The sequence below is a fragment of the Lepidochelys kempii genome, chromosome 6 (assembly GCF_965140285.1).
Source record: "Lepidochelys kempii isolate rLepKem1 chromosome 6, rLepKem1.hap1, whole genome shotgun sequence".
Taxonomy (NCBI): Eukaryota; Metazoa; Chordata; order Testudines; family Cheloniidae; genus Lepidochelys; species Lepidochelys kempii.
Genome location: NC_136385.1, coordinates 36,732,202 through 36,745,346, shown reverse-complemented (window position 1 = coordinate 36,745,346; position 13,145 = coordinate 36,732,202). Strand labels below are relative to the sequence as shown.

General features: G+C 43.5%; 1 protein-coding gene across 3 annotated transcripts in view; it reads right to left on the bottom strand.

Annotated features, from left to right (window-relative positions):
- Positions 1-13,145, bottom strand: part of AMPD3 (adenosine monophosphate deaminase 3) — a 50,939-nt gene that overhangs the window by 21,075 nt on the left and 16,719 nt on the right. For all 3 annotated transcript variants that reach the window (XM_073347566.2, XM_073347564.1, XM_073347565.1), the window contains exons 5-6: positions 10,700-10,919; positions 7,856-7,985 (exon numbers count right to left, since the gene is read on the bottom strand). In XM_073347566.2, the coding sequence (XP_073203667.1) occupies positions 7,856-7,985; positions 10,700-10,919 (350 nt within the window). The remainder of the gene's footprint in view (positions 1-7,855; positions 7,986-10,699; positions 10,920-13,145) is intronic.

Sequence of the window (13,145 nt, the reverse complement as noted above, 5' to 3'; positions counted from 1 at the left end):
TGAAGCCCAGCTGGTCAGGAGCAGGCTGGCTTATATAAAGCAGAGATTGAGCACAGAAGGGGGTTGTAGAGAGAGAGAGAGAATCCAGTTGTTCTCTGGGCACAGGGAGGTGAGTAGGAAGAAATCCAAGAAGGAGCAAAAGCTATGGGATCCTGTCTGTGATAGAAGAGGTTTACCCAGAGGTATTGTGGGAATGAAAGCCCGTGGGAGGTAACCATACCTAGCTGCCACCTCTTCCATCAGCATAGGTAATATCTGCCCTGGAGCACAACAGTGGCTCAGCAGCTGAGCTACTGTAGCATTTTAAGTGTAGACATGCCCTAAGTTAAGTGTAGAGCTGTGTAGTGTCATGCATATACTCTGACAGGCATAATGGTGTAAGTAAAGCTTTTTTACTGCTTTAATACAGTGGTGTGTGTTTGTGCATTTAGCTGTCTATTCTAGACTTCTCTGAATAGAACTAACTTTCTGCTGTATGTTGCATCACCTCAGGTACTCACGTGATGTAACCACCTAGTTGAATAGTGATCAGTACATGGCACACTTAAGGCCAATTGCTATCCAGCTTCTTTAATTGCCCTATTTCCTGGCACATCCATTTGCACATGAACACCCCCGCCCCCATCTTCAGGCACAAGCTGATTGTTTGTTTATGCAAATACAACATCTGTATGTGCAGACTGCCTGTGGGCAGGCCAGACTGATGTATGTATGTGTGCACCATGGCTTCTGCTGGAAGGCTTGTAGAAGAGATGTATTGTAATGGGAGCCCTGTTGGGGTTCACTCATCCCTAGGGCATCCCCTTGGGGCTAGGTCTGGGGAACAGCTATCATGCTGTATAGTGTCCCCTTCTGTTGCTCACTTGCCCTGCAGGCCCTCTTGCTCTCCAGGATTCTCTGTGATTCAGCCCTCCGGCTAGGCCGCTATATAGTTGCCCCCTCCATCCTGCTTCTGGGGTATCAAAGTCCCTCTGGACCAGCTATCTGCCTCGTATCTCTAACGATCCTATGCCACTTCCCAACTGCTACTTCAGGTTCGAGCCCAGGGACCCTACAATCAGCAGGCAAGGTCTACATAGTCTCAACCTTTGCTGCTCTTTCTGTGAGAAGCACTGCCTACATCAAGGGTCAGGTCAGCATAGCTATTTCTCTCAGGGACACAAGGTCATAGTGTAGACTAGCCCTTGCAGATGCTCAGGGTGTTGAAAGATTTTGATTCTGGACATAGGCATCATGTACATTGTCAACAGTCTCTTGACCAATGAAATACTAGAGACTAGTTGGTTTGGCTGATTCACTGAGCTCCTCAGGTACAGTTAATAGATACAGTTTGTGACCTAACTTCCAGGGAAAACAGTTATTAAACATAAAATCCAAGCTTTAGTAAACCTGAGTAGAATGCAACTCCCAGATGCTGTAGAACCAGAGGAGACTCCACCTCTTGTAATTCATAAACCTTGTAGACCACCATTCCCTCCTTTTCAACCCAAAATGAACACACCTTTGAAGGAAAAGATTGGAAGCTTATTTACTTGCTGTCAAAGATCAAGTGACCGATCTGCAACTGCAGCTTCTTTAAAGTCACTCTACTCATGAAACAATTTTTTTTCCCCTCTCAACAATACAGGGGTGATTCAAGAGGATCATGTAATGTCTCTAAAGCGTTCTCATTACTCTGCCACAGATGCCACCATATCTGAGCTAAGATCAGGAAGCTTATTCCCAAAGAAACATGACTCTACTCATTTTCTAAATGTATTAATTACCCAGTGGTGTGATCTCTTTCCTGGCACCTCTGTCACTCTTTCTGCCAGAGTACTCCAGATTCTCTGGCTACCTCCCTGAAATATACCCAATAAATTTTTACCTCCATGAGTGTGGCAAACTGAGAACAACAAAAATTATTTGAGTATAATGCAGTACTGAGCTTCTGGAATGTACTTAGAAAAGTGATCTGTATGCAGTACTGCATAACTTATTAACACACATTTATGCACACTCACCATTCAAACTATGAAGATCAACTTGGATAAACCAGCTAAAAATAGAAACCTGAGTACATATCTGCGTCATCCTATATGATTTTGACTGGAGTTGTACAAGAGTTTGTCTTTGAATGCAGCATAAAAAATTGTTTTGTAGTGCTGTGTGATCAACCCATCCTCCACAAATTTGTCTTTATTTGAAATTTCATCAAATGGCTATTTTTAACATAAGCCTATGAAAATGTAACTGTGTACATTACTTTTCCATTATGAAAAGCATTTTTGGTCAAAAATGGGAGCCCATTTTCACTCAAATAGTGGTCTGTGTATGTATAAAAAATTTTTTTTTGACTTCTTGATACAGTGCCCAAAGTGTGCTAAGGGGTTCTATAGACAGATCTAACGAGTCCCTGCCCCAAAGGCCTTTTACATTCTACCTTAATTACATCACATACAGACAACAGAGAGAGGGAGGGATCCAATATAAGAGTGAGGCTTTTTCTTCCGATATGTCTTCCAGCCTTTCCCCTTTGACCCTTTTTGGATTTGTTTCTTGTCATTTGCTCTGTCTCCAGACCTTGTCTCATGTCTCCTTTGATATCTCCTAAACCTTTTCCTTTTAGTGAAGAGAGTCAGAAAACACTGAAATATGCCCAATGGAAAGTTTCTTGGTTGTTTGTTCCATGAGAAGGAGCATGTGGCCCATGGTCTTCTTAATCTCACTACTTTAGTCAAATAAACCACTAACCCTAATGATTTATGGAAGCTTCTGTTTGAACATGGACTACACCTCCTGTGAACTAAATGTCTCACCCAACAAAACCCACTTCCAACCCAAATGTTTCCTTTAAGCTTTCAATTCTAGTGTGCCACTGATCAAAGAACTGCAGCACTCCTATTGCCTTGCAGCCCTTCCTCTCAGAGAGTTGACTACTGAATTTGCAGTGATGGTTTTCCCCACAGGCCACCTCTCCTCCTCTTGTCACAGGACTGCCTCCAAACCCTTTTGACAACCCTCTGCCAGTGGAGCAGGGAGAATAAAATAGTAGCTCCTCCCACCAACCAGACAGGATAGCTGCAGTTATATATCCTCTTCATCCTCCATGGGTCCCCACGCATACCACATCCTGCTGCTCCCCTCACACCTAAATTCCTATGTCCACTTCCCTCATTCCACCTCCCATCGCTCCTCTTCCCTCCCACCTTTACCCTGGCCTCAGCAAACCATGTTACTCAGCTGACACGCCACGCACCCAGTCCCCCTCACTAGCCTGCCATCTTCCACTGATTTCCAGCCTACTCTCCCCACTCCTGGATTTTCAAAAAGTTACAAATGAAGGGATTAACTGTTTCTCTTCCTAATAAGTTTTTTCCTACACTGTTTGGCTTGAGTCTGTCGCAACACCTTCTAAGTCATTAATAAAAGCAGTGTGTGAGATGGGGTAGTCTGCCCCCTTAAAGGTAGTAGAGCCTAGTGGTCAGCCCACCCCATCATGTGATATTGCTCTTTAAGATTTTGAAAGGTATGATATATGTACACACAAGGATGTAGAAGATAAGGACGGAGAGGAAGCAACTCTGGGAATAAGTGATGCTTGGGTAGAAATCCCATCACTCCGTCTTTAAGGGCCCGGGGCCAGGAGCCTTGCTGAGAGGATGAGGCAGATTCCCCTCTCACCAAACCAACTGGGAATGAGCTGGGCGAAGGGGACCAGCATAAATGTTGCCTCCTCCCTCATAGCAGTAGACACCAGTAGGAAAGGGCTCTGACCGTCTTTCTGTCAAACAAATCCTCTGAGCCTGAGGACTAACAGGAGGGAAGGGATACCTAAGAAGAAGCTGGCTAAGGCCCTACTGGTGACTAAATTACAATCCTGCTCCGAGGAGAGCGGAGGACTCCTGGGTTAAGGAGAGAGTTAATGTCTGCCTGAATTACCCAGCTCTCTGAGGAGGGCTGGGGTTGCTGCCTTAAGGAGAGACAGTGACTGTTTAACTGAAGTATACCCTCTTCCAGGAAGAGAGTGGGGAACTCCTGTTTTGAGAGAGAGAGAGAGAGAGAGAGAGAGAGAGAGCTGACCACAACTCCTACATGGACCCAGAGTGGGGCAACTAACACAGTGAGTTATACTTGGTAGAAAGACTTTAAAGAAAAAATCCCAGACCCCACACAAGGGGTACATGTCTTAAACCAGTTTAGTCTGGGTAACTGAGTGAAAGAACATGAGGAGGCCAGGTGTGCAATGATACTATGGGACTATGCTGGAGCCTGCACCCCATGACAAAGTTTATACAGATAGTCTTATGTGTGTATATCATATATATATATAACAACATTGTCACTGAGTTAAGTTGACACTGTACATTTGGAACAGTTGATAAATATAGTCACAGGTGTCTTGAGCAGCCTATTGATGGTGATATGTCTTTCCAACACTTAAGCCAGTGAAACCGTCAGCTGTAAACTACTTGGCTTTCTGGATACATACACTTTCTCTTGTAAACACTACTACCCTTCCTAGTAAGAGCTTCATACTACTTCCTGTGAAGCCAATGGGACATCTAACATTAACTTCACCTAAAGCAGACCTTAGGATAGGATCCCACAAGCTGGTAGTATCCACAACTCCCACTGAAGCCAATGAAAGATGAGGATGGCCAGCACTTTTTAGGATTGGGTCCTTATTCACCAACTGTCTAATACAACTGGAAATGTGTAGTGTAAATAGATAAACAGAAGAATGCCACACCAGGCTCAAAAAACATAGTATATGGGAATTGCAATCCACAGGGGATTACAGAATTAAATAAAACCTGGTTTATATGGCTTAATCCATTAACCCTCTTAACTGTGCTACAGCCTTATAACTGCTAAATAAGAAACTGGCAGCTATGGAGACTTAAGAACTCAAGCAGAAGCAGCAGTGTGAGCTCCCCCTCTCCCCAAACCCACTGCTGTGCACAACCCTAATTTGAAAAGTCTACTTCTATGGGCTGCTTCAGTTTCTGTATCAACTCCGTCCTTGGATTTTCTGCCGAGATGGCCAAAAGAGGAATCACAGATGAGCAATACGTAGTACTGGTGTTGGCTGTCTTAGCTTTAGTGATGTGTATACAGATAAGCTGGGAGCTGTAAAAACCTCACCAGCTTCTGGTCGCTGCTAACCTTTGACACAATCAAACTAGCAATCTAGATATGAATGTCTCCATATCCCTTTACTAGTTCCCATAACCATTCGCTTTGTCTTCCCTACATCCCTATGTCTTCCTTCAGAGGGCTGCAGCAGGTTGCAGAATCACCCCTTGAGTCTTAAATTCAAATGGTGTTTTAATATCATCCACATAATGGAAAAATCTCAGCTTAAATGAGGCCAGTGCTAGAATATTAGGCTTCTGGGACGTAAGGTCTGAGGTGCATTAGCAAAGCACATAATAGGATTTGTTTAACATTGTTAAAGCTATACTTTTTTCCCTAGCCACTAGTATTCGTGTCTCCCTCCAGGAGTATCAAGTTGATATACAAACTTTAGAATGAAAAAGATGTTCTTTGAGATTGGTAACTAATAGCAATATTGTTCATAATTAACAACTTGGTTGGACTTGCTTACGTTATGTAACCCCAGGACTGGAAGACTTAAGAGGAATGAAGTGCTCCCTCTGTTACTAAGGGAAAAAGCCAGCTGTGGCTAGCTTCATTAACACAAGTTACAATGTTGTTTACCCTTAATTCCACCTACTGAGTTTTGCTGCTTTGGTTGGGATTTATTCACATGAGTAAATATGAGACTATTATCATTACTAGTCTAGTGGATAGGGAGGAAGCTGTAGATGTGATATCTTGATTTTAGTCCCACATGACATTCTCACAGGCAAATTAGGGAAATGTGGTCTAGATGAAACTTCTATAAGGTGGGTGCATAATTGGTTGACAATTACTCTTTTAATATGGTCTTTCAATGGCTCACTGTCAAACTGGAAGGATATATCAGGTGGGGTCTTGCAGAGGTATGTCCTGTATTTGGTACTAGTCAATATTTTCATTGATGACTTGGCTAATGCAGTGGAGAGTCCACTTATAAAATTTGAGGATGACTACTGAGCATATATACTGAACTTAAAAGATTATACTCTATTGCTTAGCACAGATCCGTAACACTTTCTTACTGTTTGGCAGTAAACAGTCGACTCTATAAATACATCCAGGCTGTCTAAAAATACAACTGGCAATCTTTTTGAATTTAAAGGTGGGGATTTCCTTGCCTCGGACAGAAATCATCCCTATTTCTGTTTACTGCTGATCCCTTGTTCAAACGTACTTGTGAACAGCACTTTTATCTTTGAAATGTACCTAATTACATGAAGTGGCAGATACGCTTTGCTAGAGGCACAGTTCCTCAATCATTCATTTAAGTGAATTCAACTGTAAGTCCCAAACCACCTCTCTGCATTTCAATATGCTTTCCTTCCTTGTATACCTTGACTACGCTAGCCACATTTGGACTTCAGTAGAACAGTATGAAATGAACATATTATGAAACTGGAGCAATGTTACTGCTATCTCCTTTTTTTTCCAGGCTGGCTCATTTTCATCTGCCATTAGCAGTCCTACACAGTAATGGGGTGTGTGCAATCTGTCAGCTGAGAAGATAAGAACTAGATCTGGACTTGCAAAGGGAGGGATTTGTGAAATGGTCTGTTCCAAACAGATAAATTCAGTTTATTCTAAGCATTAAATTTGTTCCTAAACTGTTAGAATTTTTCAGATTATCTACAATAACTCCATTCATGTCTTACGGCAGAACCAAAGTAGGACCTGGGGGAAAATGCTAAACTAAACTGTTATGAACCTAACTCCTAGTGACTTAACATGGAATTAGACCAGTGAACAGATCTCACAGCATTTAGGAAACCACAGCAAAAAGATAACAAGTATCGTTAGCTAGTACGACAATGAAACCTGTTTTTACTATCTTTCAGTTTAAGTGTATATTCAGTAGCTTCACTGAAGTAACCTCTTGCAATATTTTTATGGCCAAATCCTGTACATGGATGTGCCCATATAGCTTCTGTTTAATTTATTAGATAATACCCTCCAGGTCACATTATGACAAGACTCCCATTAAAATCCATGAGATCAATATGCACATCTGAGGACACAGGGCACAATCCTTGGCTTCAGTTCTGGCTGCTTTGCGCTCCTGAGGTTGTGTCAAGCAGCTGGGAAGGTGTCCTAAAGGAGCAGCCAAGGATTCCCTCTGACACAGGGGAATTCTCCGGAGGGAAAAGCCAGCATAGTTGGTTCAATGCCCCAGCCCATCCTGCCCACACAGGGCTATGTTGGGGCAGAGAGTATTGTGGAGGAAATGTGCCATGAGCAGGAGGGACCGGGGCAAAGTGCACATGACTCCATCAGATTATTAGCTGCCCTAAGTTACACCAAGAGCTGTTTCAGCTTCTGATTAGCCCAGGATCAGGACAGTGGAAAGGTGGCATAGAACTCACTGCACCAAGTGGAATCTCAGTGAAGTTTGAGGATTGAGCCCAGAGTTTGGCCTTCAGAGTTTTGTGTGTGTCACTTTCCTAAGGCAAGAAGGTTTCTGAGCTGAGGCTGCAATGGACCATCAATGAAGGGTTAAATTTATAAACAAAATGTGTGTGTGTTTGGTTTTTTTGTTTTGTTTTTTAAAAAGCTAAACTATATTGGAATATTAACCTGTAATCTAAATGTTTAGTGTGTGTGGTATTTATACAGCATCCTATTCATTCCATCTATATTGCACACAGAGGTTTTAGTAAATGATATAGACTAAAGGAAGAAGGTGAAAATTCCATCACAAAGACTGCAGCATGCTAATAAACCCTTTCATACTTACCTTTCTCACGTTATAGAAGTCTCGATGGGGATTACTCTTCAGTTCTTTAAATTCAGACATTTCATTTAGCATCTCATGTAAACTGAATTTAGATTCTAAAAAGTTAAGTCGTCTGTGGCAATATGTTTTTCTGCAAAAGAGAGATGATGCTTTAATTACAATCAAACTACTCAGATTTTAAAGTTTTCAGAGTGTAAATTACTTTGAGTGAAACAGCATTAGATTTATCCATATTTTAAGGAGTCCCAGATGTGATTTATTAGAGATCTATAGATGAAAAGGGCAAGATATCATTATAAATCTTGATTTCTGTGGTTGCCAATTAGGCCCTAAATTTGATTTGATACCAAATATGAAGCCAGTTAATAAAACACTAACAGAATGTACTGGGAAGTTGTGTTTTTTTGTTGTTTTTAATAGCAAAGAACTACAAGGACACTGAAGAAATTTATCTGGCCATGATTTACCCCCTTTTTGCATGTTATAATTTCACTTGTAATATTTTATCTCGGCACTGTGCCTCTGTGGAATTTCCAGTTCTTCCAGTTTGGTACATGATTGGGTGGCGGGGGGGGAAGTAAAATGTATTAGCTAACAAATGCTACCACTCAGATGCTAAATATCACCATCACACAAACCAACCACATTCTTACACAATGGAAGAAACCTGTAAACAAGACTATTAAAACATTGAAACGTAGGTTATTTTCAACCAGAATAGTTATATCTCAAGATATGATCTACTGTGAATGTGATTTAAGTTTTGGGTGCCTTTATAGATGGTATATGTATTTTTTCACTGTCTTTTGCTCCTTTTTGAGTCTTGTTCTTCTGTTTTTTCACTCTCTCAAATTGCTGCACTTTCACCCTCTCTACTCCACTTTTTTTTCTGTTCTCTGTTTACCACTGATGGTTTTTTCTCTGCACTATTTGTCAATCCTAATCTATGGTATTTCTAAAGTGTGTCTCAGTTTAATATCTAGCCCTTGTGTAACCCCACTGCTAAGACAGTCCCCCTTATGGTCTTCAGGGCACAGCTCCCCTTCCCTCCCCAACAACACCACCCCCCCACACACACACACAGAGCAAGTATCTGTCTCCGAGGTCAGGGTAGTGGGGCTTTGACCCTGCAGCTAAAGAGCACTTTTGTTCTATCCCTTTCAGGGCATTGAAATTCAAAGGTACTCTGGAACAAAAATAAACATAACTCAAAGCCAGGGTCATCCCACAAACCTTCAGAGAGACCCTGCCAGTCTGGGCTTCCACAGATTCCCTTCCCAGGATCTGTTCATCCCTTCCTGGAGAGCTGATCCAGCAGGCAAGCAAACACCATCTCAGGCCTGCACCCAGGCTTCTCTCCCAAAAGAGCCAGAGCACTGTTCTTCTCCCTTGGCAGGCCTGAAATGGGCTAGGTCCTCTCCTCTTATCTGTCCTCTCCACAGCTCAGGTTTGCTGCAAGTGTAGTGGAGCAGGGCCAACTGAGTCCACAAGCTTTTCTTAATCCCTTCCTACCAGGGAAGAGCCTGTCAGCCTCCTTAACTCCCTCACTGTTAGGGGGGCCCTCTCTGTTCCATGACACCTTCTCTTTTGCTACTCTTCTCAGTCTTTCCTCAATGGAACACAAATCACATAGTGTTGTAGTCAGTGAATCCAGGATGTCTGAGTCAATTTGACATTAAGCAGAACAAGTTTGCCCTCTGTCAGAGGCCTGGGATAGTCAGGAATGTATGTGAGGAGATTTAAGGTAGCAAGGGTTAAAGGCCAGTGCTCAGCCAACTGGAGCTTGTCATCCTGCGAGCAGCCTAAACTGGAATGGAGATAAGTGACCACGAGGCAGGTGCCTGGAATGTTGAGATAGTTTCGTGTGGTTAAGCTAAGGGAAAGTTTATGCTGATAAAGTTACTATAAAGACTTTCTTGTGATTGGTTTCTGTTTAGGCTTTTCCACACTGATGCCCACCCCAGCCTGGTCTGAAGAAGTGAAAAGGCTCTGGAGAGCTTGCTCCTGTTTTCAGTTTGGTAAATGGGGGTTTCAACATACTCTAAAATTTAGCCTAAAGAAAGGGTTTGGACTGTTTCTCTCTCTGGCTTGCTTAAAGTGACAACATGTACCCTGCCAGAAGGAAGGGTTTAGAACTGGTCCTATTTTAATTTTTTACTACTCTGTGTATCTCAGAGAAGCTAGGCTAACTTGTCACTTGTGAAGGATTTGGCCTCCCTTAAAAGGAGAGGATCTAGGGCATGTGGTGGTTGTGAGGCAGGCAAATGGCTTGGTAGGATAACCCAGACTACTGCTCTGGCTCAGGGCCCAAGTCTGAGACTCCAGGGAGCAGTATTCACTGGAGTGCTGCTCTGTTCCTGATATTGGGGCACTGTGAGGCTAATGTGAGCTCAAGTGCTGTTATCCTACCTCCTGACTGAAGACATAAGTACTGCATTTAATTTTTATTTTATATTTTTTAACATCAAATGCACAAATCTTCATTATTCAACAAGAAAGCTGATATTCCAATTATATAGTACTGGTGACGTGCAAAGTTCTGGTTCCCACATTTCTAAAGTTTCAGGTCAGATTTGGCCTGAAACGTGTTTTATGTAAACTCATTCATGCTTCATTATGCCTAGTACCCAGAGGCTAAAGTCACACCTTTAGAGGTATACTGCTTTCACTACTTAGGTTTTTCTGTTCATTGTAAGGCATTTTTCACTGTATTTCCCCACCCATGGATGGTAAGACACTCAGCAGATGTAAAGCAAATGCTTTGGACACAAGCAGTCTAACAAGAAATTGCTGCCGATCTGTATTATCAGCTCTCTGGAAAAGCATGGTAGTAAACATACGTACGTTGGACCATCTGCAATGAGAGCAAGAACATGGCTGAGGTCAAGTGTGTAGGTCACCAGATCAGGATATGGCAGACTCCGTGGCTCATTGAGTTTCATCGTTTCTTTATTGTCATAAACAAAGAGAATGCCTCCTTGCATTTTGACAACATAATCCAAATTGCCCGGCGCATCGTCAAGGTTGTAAGGATTCTCTAGTTTTCCTGGGGGTGGATGGAAATCTGTGAAACAAGCTTGATGTCAGAATGATGTCAGAAGTAACCCATTTGAAAGGTAAAATAGTTACAGAAAGAAATTAATCTTGTTAGTTTCTGCTCTAAAAAGAATGATCGATTCCAAATCCACCTTTCATCTATTAAACGCATGTTGGTAGTTACTCTAAAGGACCTATAGTCATAGCACAGTTGGCTTTATTCTGACCAGCTTCATTAAAAATTAAATGCAGTTCTGATTATTATTTTTTAAAATAAGTTGGGCCTTACTAAATTCATGGTCCATTGTGGTAAATTTCACACTCTTGGGGTTTTTAAAATCTGAAATTTCACAGATTCAGATACTTAAATTTGAAATTTCATGGGACTGGGAGCTGCGGGGGGTTCGCAAGACTATTGTGGAGGTGGGTAATGCCGCCATTACTTCCTCACTGCTGGTAGCTGAGGCGCTGCCTTCAGAGCTGGGCAGCCATCGAGTGGCAGCTGCTGGCCGGGCGCCCAGCTCTGAAGGCAGCACCACTGCCAGCAGCAGCGCAGAAGTAAGGGTGGCGATACCGTCCCAGGCCACCTTGACTTCTGCACTGTTGCTGGAGGCAGCGCTGCCTTCACAGCTGGGCTCCTAGCTAGCAGCTGCAGGGCTTCCTGCAGCCAGGAGAGGTTGCCGGAGGCGGGTCTGACCCGGCCCCTGGAGCAGCCTGTGCTGGGGAAGAGGAAGTCACATCCCTCCCCTGCCCAGTCAGGACTAGCAGCTGGAGCCTGGTACATGGTAAGAGCCCCTGGCTGGAGTGCCCCTTGCCCTGCCCCTCCCCAGCTCTGGGCCAGTGCTCGGGGTTAAAGAGGCCTTGGGTTGGCTGTCTGACCCTACAACAGCATTCTTCTCCCCGCCACCCCCCAACCACGACACCCTGGGCAGCTGGTCACCCACACGTACGGCCAGCCATACCCCCCAAAAGTGACAACCCCCCATACCATGCCACCCTCACTTTTGCCCTGCTGCTGTCAATGGCACTGCCTTCACAGCTGGGTGCCCATCCAGTTCTTCCGCACTGCCTTCAGTACAGGTGGCAATACGTGAACCCCCTATAATAGCCAGATTTCATGGAGGAGACCAGATTTCACATTTCATTTTTCATGGCCGTGAATTTGGTAGGACCCTATTTATAAGCTACTAAAGTTTCTATCATAATTCCAATACACTATTTTAAGTACTCTGATGCCATTTACAGTTGGACTCCAAATGCTATGCATCGCCGCCAACACCATATTATAGTTCAAGGTATGCCTATGTCTCAATACAATTTCAGAAACAGTTTAAAAAAAAAGAAAAGATTGGGGATGAAAGTACAGTTGAGATCTTCGAGTACTGACTACCTCTCCATGACTACTAGTCCCCTTTCACCTTTTTATTACAGTGGTTTTGGACATGTTTCACCACAAATGAATCAGCAGTTCCAATATTGATACATCATTCAGAAAGGAATAGGATACACTCTCCTCCCCGCATCATGTCATGCAGTGAGATAAGTGAGTAGGGTGCAGTAAACTTTCACCCAGTGATGAATATGCTCCATACTTGGCAAAGGCAGGCAATAACCAAGACCCAAAGTGTTTCCTAAACTTTATGGCATAGACCAAACCTCTTCTGCATATTCAGATAAAGCTGCTTTTATTTTTATAAAACACTCCTTATTTTCATGCTTCTCTGATTTTGGCCAGAACCAGGAAATGCGGAAGTCAAAGTGACAATAGTTTTCCCTGTAGTTTTTCCAGTATAACGAGAATCAGGAATTACCAGAAATGTAGTGAGAAGACCTGTTTTAATGAGATTTTTAGTCCCATCTTACAATTCCGCAAGGTTTGAATAATTTGGATACAAGTCAGCTAAACGAACTTTTGGGTGCTTATCTAAATTGAACCTCCAAAGCCTTTGCCCATCACTAAGGCTGCGATTTAGTCATGGAGGTCGCGGAAGTCACTGCATGGGTTACTTCCAGCAGCCTCCATGACTTTAGCCTGCGGCGGTCAGGAGCTGCAGGGTCCCCTGCCGACCGCTGGGGCAGGAATCTGTGGGGTTCCAATGCTACCTCTGGTGCCCCCAGCAGCTCTTGTCCACTGGCAGGGGAACCCCCTGGCAGCTCTGGGCCCTGGGGGGAGGGTGGCAGGGGCCCCCGAGCTCCCAGCTGCTGTGGCCGTGGGGGGTGGTGGGGAAACCCCAAGCTCCCAGCCCCCATGGGC